This window comes from Lutra lutra, chromosome 4, assembly GCF_902655055.1.
Source record: "Lutra lutra chromosome 4, mLutLut1.2, whole genome shotgun sequence".
Taxonomy (NCBI): domain Eukaryota; kingdom Metazoa; phylum Chordata; class Mammalia; order Carnivora; family Mustelidae; genus Lutra; species Lutra lutra.
The window spans coordinates 139,442,043-139,456,768 of NC_062281.1; the positions used below are offsets into that span (position 1 = coordinate 139,442,043).

At 35.9% G+C, this 14,726-nt stretch overlaps 1 protein-coding gene across 5 annotated transcripts in view; it reads right to left on the reverse strand.

Moving 5' to 3' along the window:
* The window catches only part of LRRC7 (leucine rich repeat containing 7), a 575,277-nt gene that overhangs the window by 128,869 nt on the left and 431,682 nt on the right, over nucleotides 1–14,726 (reverse strand). For all 5 annotated transcript variants that reach the window (XM_047725077.1, XM_047725083.1, XM_047725078.1 and 2 more), the window contains exon 11: nucleotides 12,532–12,604. In XM_047725077.1, the coding sequence (XP_047581033.1) occupies nucleotides 12,532–12,604 (73 nt within the window). The remainder of the gene's footprint in view (nucleotides 1–12,531; nucleotides 12,605–14,726) is intronic.

A 14,726-nucleotide genomic window follows, 5' to 3' on the forward strand; every position in this document is an offset into this window, starting at 1 on the left:
GACCCATGGGGACTCTATGGCAGACGCTTAACTGACTGAGCCACCCAAGCGCCCCTCCCTCATTGATTATTAAGACTGTTGCTTGGTTTTAGCTTGAATGGTTGTTTTCACAGTCCTTCACCTCTGTGCAAAGTGAGAATTTCCTGCATTGAAAAAGACAACGTTTTGACTGCACTATGGGCTGTCCTCAAAGAATTTTACATCTGAAAGAATTGTACATCTTCGGGTTATAGAGAAAACTATTAGATGCAAAATACACATTCTTCAATGATATCAGAAATTCAAAAGATTTAAACTCATAACATTCCAGCTGATTTTGTTAATGGCAATCTTGTTAGGAATCACTTAAAGTATTTTAATACGGGATCCTTGGCAAAAACAGTTACATCACATTACTCAGATTATCACTGGCTTTCAAAAAATAGAGCAAAACAAGTGAAGTTAGTCACCACAGAAAGACAAGTACTGTATGATCTCACTTATATGTGGAACCTAAAACAAAATGAAACTGAGCTCATAGATACAGAGAACAGATTGGTGCTTGCCAGAAGTGGGGATAGGGAATGGGAGAAATGGGTGAAATGTGGTCAGAAGGTGCAGACTTCCATTTATAAAAAAAGTAAGTCATGTGGATATAACGTCCAGCATAGTGGCCATAGTTTGCAATACTGTATGTATTGCATATTTTAAAGTTGTTAAGAGAATGGGTCTTAGACATTCTCATTACAAGCAAAAAAATCAAACCTATGTATGGTGATGAATGCTACCAGACTTATTGTAGTCATCATGTCACAATATACACAAATATTGAATCATTATGCTGTATACCTGAAACTAATATGCTATGTCAGTGATATCTTAATAAAAATACATTCATTTACTTTTTGCAAAAATAAGATAGGCCTAAAGGTCCTCCTTTTTTTTTTTAAGAATTGTTCTCAGAAGTCTATAATTGTACACATTAAAAGGAAAAACACACTGCAAAGAAAGTGTAAAATACTTTAAAACAGCACTTCCCAAACTTCAGAATGCCTATGAATCAGCAAGAGAACTTATTAAAATTCAAATTCAGAGTCAGCCGTTGTGGTGGGCCTAGATCCTGCATTTATAACAAGTTCATAGGTGATTAAATTCTGCTGGTCCTAGGAACACACACTGAGTTAATTGTAAGGCTTTAAATAAAGTCCCTGAAAATATTTCAAGAGTAGCATTTAAACACACAGACATACACACAAAATAGACATGCTTATAAAATCTAAAATCTATATAAATATTATAAGAATTGTGTGCAGTAAAGCTTTGCCTTAGTTCACACATAAGTACAACTACTAAAGTAGGCTACTGAAGGTAGTAATGCTTGAAATTAAACAAAAATAATAGTATTGACTTAATTTTCTAAAAATACTCTCTACATTTTTCTCTAGTTTAGTCTTCATGAATTAGTTTTGGTTGGGAAGATATTATTATATCATTAACCCTCAATTACCTAGCTAGTAAGTAAGAAAGATTGTGAATATATTACATGGATAATCTGTAATTTCAGTTTAACATCATTCATGACTATGAAAAACCATTAGATACTATTAAATGTTCTATTAACATAGATGCTAATAAACGTAAAAACAAATGGATTTGGGCTTCACTTTCTTTGTTTAGTTTTAAGTCAATAGAAATAATGTAATTCAGTGGAAAATATTCAGACAGGCTTGGGTTCCAATTCTAGTGTGACCACTTAATAGCTGAGCAAATTTTGTTTATGATTAATTCTTGTTTTCGCATCTGTAAGATTGGTTGATAATGTCTAATACTGATAGTTTCAAAGAAGATTAAATGTATGCTAAGCCTATAGTATATATATATGACACTTCATAAAATGACCTGTTCTAAGGTGGAGGTACCCTGAAAAAAAATCTTTTTTTTTTTTTAAAGATTTTATTTATTTATTTGAAAGAGATCACAAGTAGAGAGGCAGGCAGAGAAGAGTGGGAAGCAGGCTCCCCAATAAGCAGAGAGTCTGATGCGGGGCTCCATCCCAGGACTCTGGGATCATGACCTGAGCTGAAGGCAGAGGCTTAACCCACTGAGCCACCCAGGTGCCCCTGAAAAAAAATCTTGAATGATATTTCTGAAATATGTGAAAGTTATCTTGTGATATTCCCTTTTTTTTTTTTTAAAGATTTTATTTATTTATTTGACAGAGAGAGATCACAAGTAGGCAGAGAGAGAGAGAGAGAGAGGAGGAAGCAGGCTCCCTGCCGAGCAGAGAGCCCAATGCGGGACTCGATCCCAACACCCTGGGATCATGACCTGAGGCAAAGGCAGAGGCTTAACCCACTGAGCCACCCAGGCATCCCGATATTCCCTCTTTAAAATACATTGTTTCATATAAATAAAACCTTCTAGTAGGTAAAATGTAAAACTACCTGCAATTGATTAGTAAGGCATTGGAGATGCCTTAATTTAAGATGATGTGTAGAATTTAATTGTATTTGCAAAGATTTAGTAGAAAGGGATATATAGGAATAACTTGGAGATACTGTGGGTTTGGTTCCAGACTACCAAAATAAAATTTATGTCACAATAAGGTGAGTAAATTGAAGATTTTGTTTTTTACATAATATTTTGGTACATGTAAGTTATGTTTATACTAAATTACAGTGTACTGTTAGGTGTACAATAGCACTATGTCAAAAAAATGTACATACCCTATTTATTTATTTATTATTTATTTATTTATTTTTGGCTATAAAATACTAACCAACATCCGAGCTTTCAGTTAGTCATAATCCTTTTGCTGAGGGTCTTGCTTTGATGTTGATGGCAGCTGATGTTGAACAGGGTGTGGTTGCTGAAAGTTTTGTAAAATTTCTTAAAAGAAGACTACAGTGAAGTGCTCCATATCAGTTTACTCTCCCTTTCATGAACCATTTTTCCGTAACATATGATGCTGTTTGATAGCAAAACTTCTTTCAAAATTGGGGTCAGTCCTCTCAAACCTTGCTGCTGCTGTATCAAATAAGTTTATGTAATATCCTTTGATGTCTTTTCAACAATCTTCACAGCATCTTCACCAGGAGTAGATTCCATCTCAAAAAGCCAACCTCTTTCCTCATCCATAAAAAGCAACCCCTCATTCACTGAATGTTTTATCATGAGAATGCAACAATTCAGTCATATCTTCAGGCTCCACTTCTAATTCTCTTGTGACCTCTACTACATTTGCAGTTACTTCTCCACTGAAGTCTTGAACTCCTCAATGTCATTCATGAGAGTTGCAATCAACTTCTTCCAAACTCCTGTTAATCTTAGTATTTTGACCTCTTCCCATGAATAACAAATGTTCTTAATGACATCTAGACTGATGAATCCTTTCCAGGAGGCTTTCAATTTACTTTTTGCAGATCTATCGAGGCATAACTATCTATAGCAACTGTAATCCTTACAAATTGTATTTCTTAAATAATAAGACTTAAAAGTGAAAAGGACTCTTGGATCCATGGGCTGCCGAATGGATGTTGTGTTAACAGGCATGAAATCATCCATCTATTGTACATCTCCATCAGGGCTCTTGGGTGAAAAGGTGCATTATCAATGAATGAGCAGTAATATTTTGAAAAGAATCTTTCTTTCTAAGCAATAGGTCTCAACAGTGCTCTTAAAAGATTCAGTCAATCATTTTGTGAATTGATGTGCTCTCAGCCATGTTTTGTTGTTCCATTTATAAGCACAAGCAGAGGAGATTTTAGCAAAACTCTTAAGGGTCCTAAGATTTTTGGAATGATAAATGAGCATTGGCTTCAACTTAAAATCACCAGCTGGGGGTGCCTGGGTGGTTCACTCAGTAAGCATCTAACTCTTCAGTTTGGATCAGGTCATGATCTTCTTGTTGTGGGATTGAGCCTTGCCTCAGTCTCCACACTGAGGGGGAGTCTGCTTCTCTCTCTCCTCTCTGTCTCTCCCCTCACCCTGTGTGCATGTATGTGCCTGTGCTCATGTGCTTGTGTTCTCTCTCTCAAGTACATTAATAAATCTTTAAAAAAATAAATAAAATCACAAGCTGAGTAGCCCCTAACAAGAAAGTCAGCCCATCTTTTGAAACTTTGAAGCCACACATTAACTTCTCTCTAGCTGTGAAAGTCCTAGGTGACATCTTCATCCAATAGAAGGCTGCTTCATCATTTTCACTGAAAATATGTTGTTTAGTGTAGCTGCCTTTATTAATTGTTATAGTTAGATCTTCTGGATAACTTATTGTAGCTTCTACATCAGCACTTGCTGCTTTACCTTGCATGTTTATGCTATGGAAACAGCTTCTTTCCTTAAACCTCATGTAATGACCCCGCTAGCTTCCAAGTCTTCTTCTGCACCTTCCTCACCTCTCTCAGTTTTCAAAGAATTGAAGAGATTCTTGCTCTGGATTGGCATTGTTGGGGCAGGGAATGTTGGGGTTGGTTTGATCTTCTAACCACACTATGAAAACTTTCTACATATCAGCTATAAGACCGTTTTGTCTTCTTATCATTCATGTGTTCACTGGAGTAACAGTTGTAATTCCCTTGAAGAACTTTTCTTTTGCATTCACAACTTGACTATTCAGCACGAGAGGCCTAGCTTTTGGCCTGTCTTGGATTTTGACTTGCCTTCTTTGCTAAGCTAAATCATTTCTAGCTTTTGATTTAAAGTGTGAAATGTGCAACATTTTCTTTCACTCGAATACTTAGAGACTGATGAAGGGTTAGTATTTGGCCTAACTTCAATATTGTTGTGTCTCAGCAAATAGAGAAAGCCGAGGAAAGGGAGGAATATGGGCAAACAACTGGTTGGTAGAGGAGTGGGAACAAATGACATTTATAGATAAATTTGCTGTCTTCCACAGAGGCAGTTCATGGTGCTCCTAAACAGTTACGGTCATAACATCAAAGATCGCTGATCACAGATCACCATAACAAATACACTAATGATGAAAAAAATTTGAATTATTGTGAGAATTACCAAAATGAGACATAGAGTCAAAAAGTGAGAAAATGTTGTTGGAAAAATGGCACTGATAACGCTGCGCAGTACAAGGTTACCACAAACCTTCAATTTGTAGAAAAACTCAGTATCTGTGAGGTACAATAAAATGAGGTATGTCTATAATAACTAAAGGAAGAGATATAAAATTTGTTTGGAAAAGGCAAGTTGCTCAAATAGCTACTGCCTGAAAGCATCAGGATACCCCGGGAGTTAAGAAACCAAACTGCAGCCAGTCAGCTGGGATTAGAGTTTGGACTCGAACAATTACTAGCGGCAATATCCTTGTCAAGTTACTTAATTACTCCGTACCTTAGTTTCATCACTAGGCACAAGAGGGTGATAACGGTAGTTAACCATGTGTTACGAGGACTAAATACAGGTAAAACACTTAGAATGGGCCCATAATGAATGCTAAGTAACTTTGCAATTATCCTTATTTTCAGAGATTGTAAAATCAATTTCATTTAATGTAAGCCAAGAATCAAGTTTTAGACTCTACAATTAATTTTGTCATTAATATTAGGTAAGTTGCTTGTGCTGCTTCTAAACAATGCAAGAAATTAACAAAATTGAAACAAATTCTTTTCTGTAATGTTTACTCAATGAAACCACTCAGTTTTTGTTCTAAATCCTACAGTCTAAGATGAATTCAGTCAAATCATGGTGGAAATTTGTTGGGAATAGTCAATCATTTAGAGGTTTTACCCATGAAACAACCATGTTGACTGATTTTGAACAGAGTTACCATCATTGTCAAGACAATATACTTTTCCTTTGACCTATTTTCCCATTCTTCCAAAGTAATTACTGATCTTCCCCTTCCTTTGGACGCTTTAGGAAGTTAATTAGGTCGATTGAAAAGAATATCTGTAATTTTTTTTATTATAGGAGAAAAATATTACCTAAATGTAAAATTCTATTCAGTATTTTTTTAAAGTGAACATTTCTAAAATCTATGAGTAGAAAAAGCTTTGTTCATTGCAAAAGAAAGCTAAAAAAGATTCTATATGCCTCAAGATAGGATACTGATTTTTTTAACCAACCAAAATATAGAGACATTTATGTTGCATGTATAATTTGGCCACAACACACAAATGGTCACAGTCCTAAAATACCGAGGCAGGGAGTGCAGGAGAAAATAGGCAATAAAAGACAATGGCTTTTAAATGGAAATCATTGCAGGTTTTATACCTTAACTTATACAATCCGTGAAATTCCATTTGATCATTTCTCTGTACCTTTCTCAATAACTTTACTTTTTCTATAAGGATAATTCTGTCACTTTGGGAAATACATGACAATCTTTTTCTTTTGTGTTTTAAATTCCTCTCTCTAGATCCTTAGACTTTACAGCCAAATACTATGATTCTAAAGGCTTATTCTTGAGGACTCTGCCAAAAAGCTCAGAAACAGTTTCAAACAGTGCTTTTCTTGAGAGTATAATTTTATAAGTTTAAATTATGTATATCATGGACTAAATCTTTGTGTCCTACCTCCCAATTCGTATGTTAAAGCCTTAACCTCCAGTGTGATAGTATTTGGATAGGTAGGGGCTTTTGGGAGGTATTAGGATTAGATGAAGTCATTGGGGATAGGGCCTTTGTAATGGGATCAGTCCCTTATAAGAAGAGACACTAGAGGACTAGTCTCTCACTCCCTCTCTCTCTGTCTCTCTCTTTATACATAAAGAAAAGGTTGAGTGAGCACACTGAAAGATGGTAGCTGCTTGTAAGCCAAAAGCAGAGTCCTCAGAATGAAATCTACTTTGTCACCATCTTGATCTTGGACTTCCTAGCCCCCAGAACTGTGATACATAAATTTGTGCTGTTAAAGCCACCTAGTCTGTGATATTTAATTATGGCAACCTGAGAAGACTAAGATAGTATATTATTACATTTGAAAATCCATATAAAACATTTTTCTTTTAAAACACTAGATGTTTATCCATATTATATTACTAATCCTCACTCAAATGAACATAAACAATAATAAATAAGTGTCTTTTTAATTGTTCCTATTAATGACTATTATAAGTCTCACAATAGCATCTGAAGTAAATTACTATTTCCATTTTTCAGATGAGAAAACTGCAGTTCTGAGATGTGAAGTAACATGTCCAAGGTCCATTAGTTAATGAGTGCAGAAGCCAGGATTGAAATCTGCCTAGTTCCAAAGCTTGCAAATATTCCCCTCTGCCATAGTGCTTAGTTACATACAATGAAGGAGATAAAATGTGTTCAAGACATGATTCCAGACTTTAATGAGTCTATATTCTAGCTGGTAAGACATGGCAAAATAATGGAGAAGTTAAATGATGACACAAAAGATAAATAAGAACCTGATATAAAAAATGGAAAAATAGGGGCGCCTGGGTGGCTCAGTGGGTTAAAGCCTCTGCCTTCAGCTCGGGTCATGATCCCAGTGTCCTGGGATCCAGCCCCGCATCCGGCTCTCTGCTCTGCGGGGAGCCTGCTTCCTCCTCTCTCTCTTTCTCTGCCTGCCTCTCTGCCTACTTGTGATCTCTGTCAAATAAATAAATAAAATCTTAAAAAAAAAATGGAAAAATATCACAAGTTAGAATGTTCTCTAACTTATATACAGAGTTCCCAAGACTTATTTGTCCATGAAACTTATCTTTATGTCACACCTATTAAAATCTCAAGTAATAACTGTTTTGAGAAATATAATTCAGAAAATGCTGATCTAGTTTGTAGGTATACTACAACTTCTCAGTTTAGGGGAGGAAACTGCAGTGGTCTGGGTGGGCAGAAGAAAGAAGAGAGAAGAACTGAGTTGTAAAAATAGTAAACATATTTCTTGAATCCAAATCCCAGAAATATCAATAACTTTTTACTTTATCAAACTATTTTTTGAAAACATTTAGTGACTATGTAGCACTCTCTATTTATTAATACATTTAATCCTCACAACATTCTTATGAGGTCAGTATTATTATTATTACTTCCATTTTATGAGGAAGGAGCTAAGGCTCTGTTACCCAATAGCAAATCAAAGAGCCAGATTTTGGGGACGCCTGGGTGGCTCAGTTGTTAAGTGTCTGCCTTCAGCTCAGGTCATGATCCCAGAGTGCTGGAATTGAGCCCCTCATCAGGATCCCTGCTCAGCGGGAAGCCTGCTTCTCCCTCCCCTGCTTCCCCTGCTTCCCCTGCTTGTTCTCCCTCTCTTGCTGTGTCTCTGTGTCAAAAAAATTAAAAAAAAAAAAAAAAAAGAAAGAAAGAAAAGAAAAAGAGCCAGACTTTGAACCCAGAAGGGCTGGCTCCAGAGCCAAAGCAACCAGCCACTATGGTAGACTTCCTCTCTACCGCAGCTTCATTTTGTTTTGTATTTTTGTATTATTTTGTTTTATTTTAGATTTAAAAAAAATTTTATTTGACAGGGAGAGGGAAAGCACAAGCAAAGGGAGAAGTGGGCAGAGGGAGAAGCAGGCTCCTTGCCAAGCAGGGAGCCCAATGCAGGGCTCTATCCCAGGACCCCAGGACCCCAGGACCACGACCAGAGCCGAAGGCAGTTGCTTAACTGACCGAGCCACCCAGGGGCCCCTAAAGCACCTTCATTTTAAACTAGCCTTTCAGGTAATTCTGACAACAGGTTCAGGTTTGAGAAGATAGCTAATAACTGAAAGCTGAATCTAGATAGTTCTCAATCTTTAGCATACATCAGAATCCCCTGAAGGGCTTGTTTACACAGAGCCTGCCGGCCCAATGTCTAAAGTTTCTTGATTCAGTAGATCTGGCTTTGTCTCAGAACGTGCACTGCTAACTAGTTCCCTGCTGAAGTTGATGTGACTGATCACACAACCACATGCTGAGAACCACTGGTTTAAATGAGACTACGGAAAAACTTGAATATTGTGTAGAGGAATTTGAGTTTTACCCAGTGAAGGGTGTGTATGTGTGTGTGTGTGTGTGTGTGTGTGTGTGTCTGTGTTTTGTCTTTAATTTCTTAACTAGTATAACATTTCATAATAAAAAATTCAAAAACTACAGAGAGTATATAATAAAAAGAAGTCTCTCTGTTTGTTCTGTTCACCAGCCCCCACATTCTCTTCCCTAAAGCTGTGTACATTTCTAGTTTCTTCTGTATCCTTCCACGATTAGGAAACAGAGGGAAAAATGTTTTTCAGCATCCAGGTATCTAGAATAAAGTTCACTTATTTTCTTGTTATAACAGTCTAGTACCTAGACTACTGGAATTTACTATCTAGGGTATTAACATCATACAGGCTAAAGATCTGAATCAAAGAACTGGAAAATTATAGATGTAGGTAGATATTGTAAATTAGGAAACTAAGCCAACAGAGAGGTTAAATAACTTGTCCAAGTTTACATAGTGAGTGGCATAGCCACGGTTCACACCTATGTTGTTTGGCTCCAAAGCCAGTGCTCCTTGCATTATCCCTCAGGAATTTGAGGCTCAAGAAGAAAAGGCTTACCCAGCTTTGCTTAGTTACTTAGATTTTCTGATTCCCAGTCCAACAGTCATTCTGTTTACTATACTCAATGAGGGAATGACTTTTTTAAATTTCCATTCAGATTTTTGAGTTTTTATTGCTTTGACCAAGGCTATGAAGCTAAGAAAGAGAAGGTTTAGTATGTATTTTGTCTTCCTGTGGAAAATCCTTTGCTTCTAGAGCAGTGGGACCCATTAAATTACCAAGTATTACAAAATGTGTGACTCAACTACCATGTATAGTAAGAGGCATCATAGGTCAACTAACAGCTTAGCTTTGAAATCTGTTAACTTTTCTCAGCCTCAGTTTCTAACTGTTGATAGTGAGAGAGAGATAATAATACACATAGAAGATGATTAATGGGGGCTTTAACTAAACAGGAATGTGTGTAAAGCATCAAACATGGTATTTGGCACAATGCGAAAAAAGGTTATTTATTATTTTTCATTATATATTCAATTCGTAGAGTGGCTGGAACTTCTGTGTACAAATTAAGGTTTGACAACAAAATAATTTTATGTCATTTCACACAAAAGTCATGGAATCTACTTCAACTGTGAAAAATGTTCAAAAATTAATCCTAGCAGTTTTTAATATTGGACTACTAAAAATGACCTAAGATAATTCAAACATTGAAACGTTCTAAGTGCAGAATGAGAATATAACTATAGCAGGTCATAACATATCTAGGATTTTGATGTCCAGAGTTCTAGGTAGAATGTTTCTATCTATACTATTCTACCCTTTATGAGTAGAATAAATGCAGACTATTCTACTCTTTGCGAGTAGAGTACTTTTTGCATGTGACTTGGGGTGCCATTAAATAAGATCATAATCAAATTTTACCTTTGGGACTTGCACTAAACCTCTGATCTATCAATTTTGAATTCTCTAAGAAAAACAAAGCTATCATGGCTATTGTTATTATTTTTACTTCATACAAATTGCTTATTAAGGTATTCTATAAAATTCTAGATATTTAGTTTATTTTATGCCATACGTGCAAATACAAAACACTTGTATTCAGGTGTTACCTTGAAGTAAGAATGTAAGTTAGACAATGCTCTCATAATTTTACTATATAAAACATGATGTGATATAGAACAGATATCTTCAAAATTGGTTGGTCTTAGGACCCACTTACTCTCTTAAAAATCATTGGTAACTCAAAGAACGTGTTTATTTTTTTTATATCTATTGGTATCACTATATTATAGATTAAAACAGGAATTTTAAAAAATAATTAGTATCTATTAAATAATAATAGTAAACCTTTAACATGTTAATTAACGTATTTTTATTCCAAGTAACTATATTTTTTCTAAAAAACATTTAGTGAAAAAGGTGACACTTTTATTTTTGTAAATCCCTTGAATATTTGGCTTAATGGATGGTACTGGATCTCTTCTCTGCTTATGTATTCGATCTGTTGTGACATATTGTTCTGACTGAACTATATATAACAAAATCCAGCCTCACACAGATTTGTAGTTGAAAAAAGAAGGAATTTTTCAACAGTCTTTTCGGATAATTGTGATTTTTTTCTTTGATACTACACCAAAACTCAACAATCACCAGTTTTTTAGGGGATAACTGCAATGTAGAATCTGAAATTATATCAATGAGTTTTCTTATTCTTCATACCAATACATTAAAATCAACCAGTCTATTTTGCATTTTGAATGGGTCATTTACTCATGTCTGATTTTGTAATTCATGCATTGGTCATTTGGAAATACTGCTTCACTGAGTTATACAGATTTTCAAGATGTTCACACATTTCATAGCACAATATCAACAAATTACATTAATTTATATCACACTAGTCTTATCAGAAAAGCTTGTAAGTATTGGGAAGCTGTCAGGTTATCAGTGGCAGATAGGAATTTTCCAAAATTCCAATTTTTGCTTGATAGCTCAAATTTTACTGTGAGTGACAAATACTGTCAAGTTGTTCTTGAAGAGACAAGCTCACTTAGTTCATTTTTGACAAAATGTCTGCCCAAACCCCAAGTTTAAATAACCAGTTTGTGGGGCGCCTGGGTGGCTCAGTGGGTTAAAGCCTCTGCCTTCAGCTCAGGTCATGATCCCGGGGTCCTGGGATCGAGCCCTGCATCAAGCTCTCTGCTCAGCGGAGAGCCTGCTTCCTCCTCTCTCTGCCTGCCTCTCTGCCTACTTGTAATCTCTGTCTGTCAAATAAATAAATAAAATCTTTAAAAAAATAAAAAAATAAATAACCAGTTTGTCAGTCATTCTTCTTAAAGACTATTTTTTTTTTTTTAGAGCTGTCTTAGGATCACAGTAAAATGAGAAGAAGGTACAGAGATTGCCCATACAATTCCCACTGGCTTCTTTCTTTCTTTCTGTTTGTTTGTTTATTTTTTTTCACCAGTTTTTGTTTTGTTTTGTTTTAGTTCATTCCTCTAACACTTCTCTTTCATTTTTCCTGAAACAATAATCAAAGGAAGGTAATGGCACTCAAAGAAATCTAAAAACATGAGCTTTATAATAAGATTCTTAACCTTTATCCCTGCAAGCCAGTAATCAACCTAATCAACCTTGAATTGAATAGGCCCATTTATCTTTGATGAATCATTTTCATACTTTTAAAGGCAAATAACCTTATTTTTTAGAAATAACATTTACAGTACTATTTTATAGTACTACTACTATAAATAACAATTACTAAATATAATATATAAATCACTTATGGTACAATGATAACATATTATAAACTATAGAGCTTTATACAAACTGATTTGACTTCACAAGACATGTTCAAGTGAATTTTGAGTTGCTACTCAGTCAAAAACATCAAATTAATAGTATCTGGAAAATTACAGGCAATAACATAATTAATGATCTGGGTAATCCCTTTGCTTATGAAAGAGTCATAACTATTTCTCATGATATTATATAGTGTCAATGCAATGTTCAGATACAAAACTAAATTAAGATAGGAAATGTTTTGAAGTAAAAAGATTCAGCATATCCTTTTGTTTCTGGCTAAGAGGGGCTGACTGGTATGAAACTTTGGCACTTACTTTCCAATTGTGTTGGGTAGTATCGTAAGTTGATTGTCATCTACTTTTAGAGTTGTTAATTTTTTCAACAGTCCTAAAACAGAGAAGAAGCTTTATTAATACACAAGAACAGATCTCTGACAGGAAATACAATAAGAAAGAAAAGAATCACTTGTGATGACCATTATTATGCCAACTGGCTACACTCTGTATAAACTTACAGCTATATTTGTGTGCAGTCTAATCTTGACTTTCCAGTTTTAAAAACTTCACTTGCATCAGTGGGAGTTCAGGTTCATCAATGCAGACAAATAAACACAACATAGGGCTCCACAGAAACCGAAGACAGCAACACTACCACATTTCCCATATCTAGTATACTACAAATGGACCAGATGAAAATTTTTGAGCCAGCTGTGATTTAATATTTAATTAACTCCTAAGATAATAACTAACATCCCTGTTGTGATACAAATTAAAAAGAAATCTGAAGTAAGCCTAATATCAACGAATGGGTACTGAAATATTGCGATGCAGCGGTTATAATTATGTACTTGGAAAATTACAACATATGATCTTATACTCTTTGCTACCATAAATCCTCAAGTTGGATCCGCAGAAATCACAAAAACTTGCAATTTTAATATACAGAACAGAACTGGCCAAGAATCGAAGTTTCAACTATTTATATTTCACTGTCAGATTTACGCTTCCCATACCCTTACTGACTGCTCTATTCCCAGGGTTTTAATGAGTAATAGCCACAGAGTAATTGAAGACAGCTTCCTTTACCCAGCCACCATGTAGCAGCAGTCTGGCTTAAATAGCCAAGGCCCAAGGGCAAAGCGTGGTTAATTTTTGTTTTGCATTGGAAATATGCATATATACTGTAGGTTACTTTTTTTGCAGAAAACTTGTGTTCATGGATAGAGTGGGTTCCATGGTCAAATGTGTTTGGGAAAAGCTAAATTAAACAACATTAAACATATTTCTTTAATGAAGTTTTTCTAGGACATTTTAATATATTAATGTAGCAATGTGACTTTCCGAAGTTACTGCGGAATGCCTGTGAGTGTGCGGCATACCTTGTACAGCTAGTGTTTTGTGAATATGCTTTGAGAAGCACTGCCATGGACCGCGCCCACCCACCTCATGTATTCTGCAGATTCCTTAAAGCCATAGAGTAAGTGAGAATAGATCTGAAATAAAAAGTGATTATTGCACTTTAAATTTCAGTGTGCTCAGTTACATATTCTGTAGAAGCACACAGAATCTCTGCTCTAGTGGGGAGAAAGGTTCTCACTGTCAGACTGCTGTGAGAAAATATCTACAAAATATTGGAGCTTAATACATCAGCTTGTGCCCTCAAGATACACTGCTGAAAACAGCAGCACCTGGGAAAGAGGACAATTCTCACCGGGGTCATTTATCTCTGAAGTTTGCTCCCCCACTGCCATATTCATCTATGTTTCAAGGGTGACTGAATCACTTCAGCTTCGCTGGTATGTATGTAAGAAATATGAACCTTGGAAATAGAAAAGAGCTTGTTTGTCAATTGTGGCAAGAAAACAGGGGGTGATGGATTAGAGCTAAATTTTTTATGACTTGGTAGCCCTTATCAAGCTACTGCACCTGCCCACCAGTGAAGCTAGAGGAGGTTTGGCAGTCTCAGTGTCACCTGACTGGGGCATAGCAGGTTTCAGGTGGGGTCACAGATCACTGTGCAAATACAATGAAACTGAGTTGCTAGGTAGACTTTAAGAGAATCACAGCACCAAAGTCTGAAAGTAGTGGTGAAAAATCTTGAGGCATGTTAGGGACAAAAACCAAAGGTTGATGCAACAGGGCTTTTTGAAGAATGGAGTGGTGGCTCTGTCACCCCCTGGAAGCTTCTGCAGCTTTACAGGTGGAAGCAAGTTGGTTCTCTCTGCTTAGCTCCATGTCCGTGGATTTAAAGGAAGCTTGCTCAGTTTTTTTCAGATTTGTGCAGCTTCTATAGGAATATGGTTGTTCTTGGTGCAGAAATAGGGCATCAACCTTATCTTCATTGCTCATGACTTCTTCCAGCAGATAATTCCTTTACTGCATTTCTATACCATATCTGTTTGGACTTTCTTCTTCTACCCCAACAGGAATCAAAGATATTCTATTCTCTTCCTTCCCTCTATTTGTGTCCTTCCCTAACTCCCTACTTCTTTATTCTATACTCCCAACTA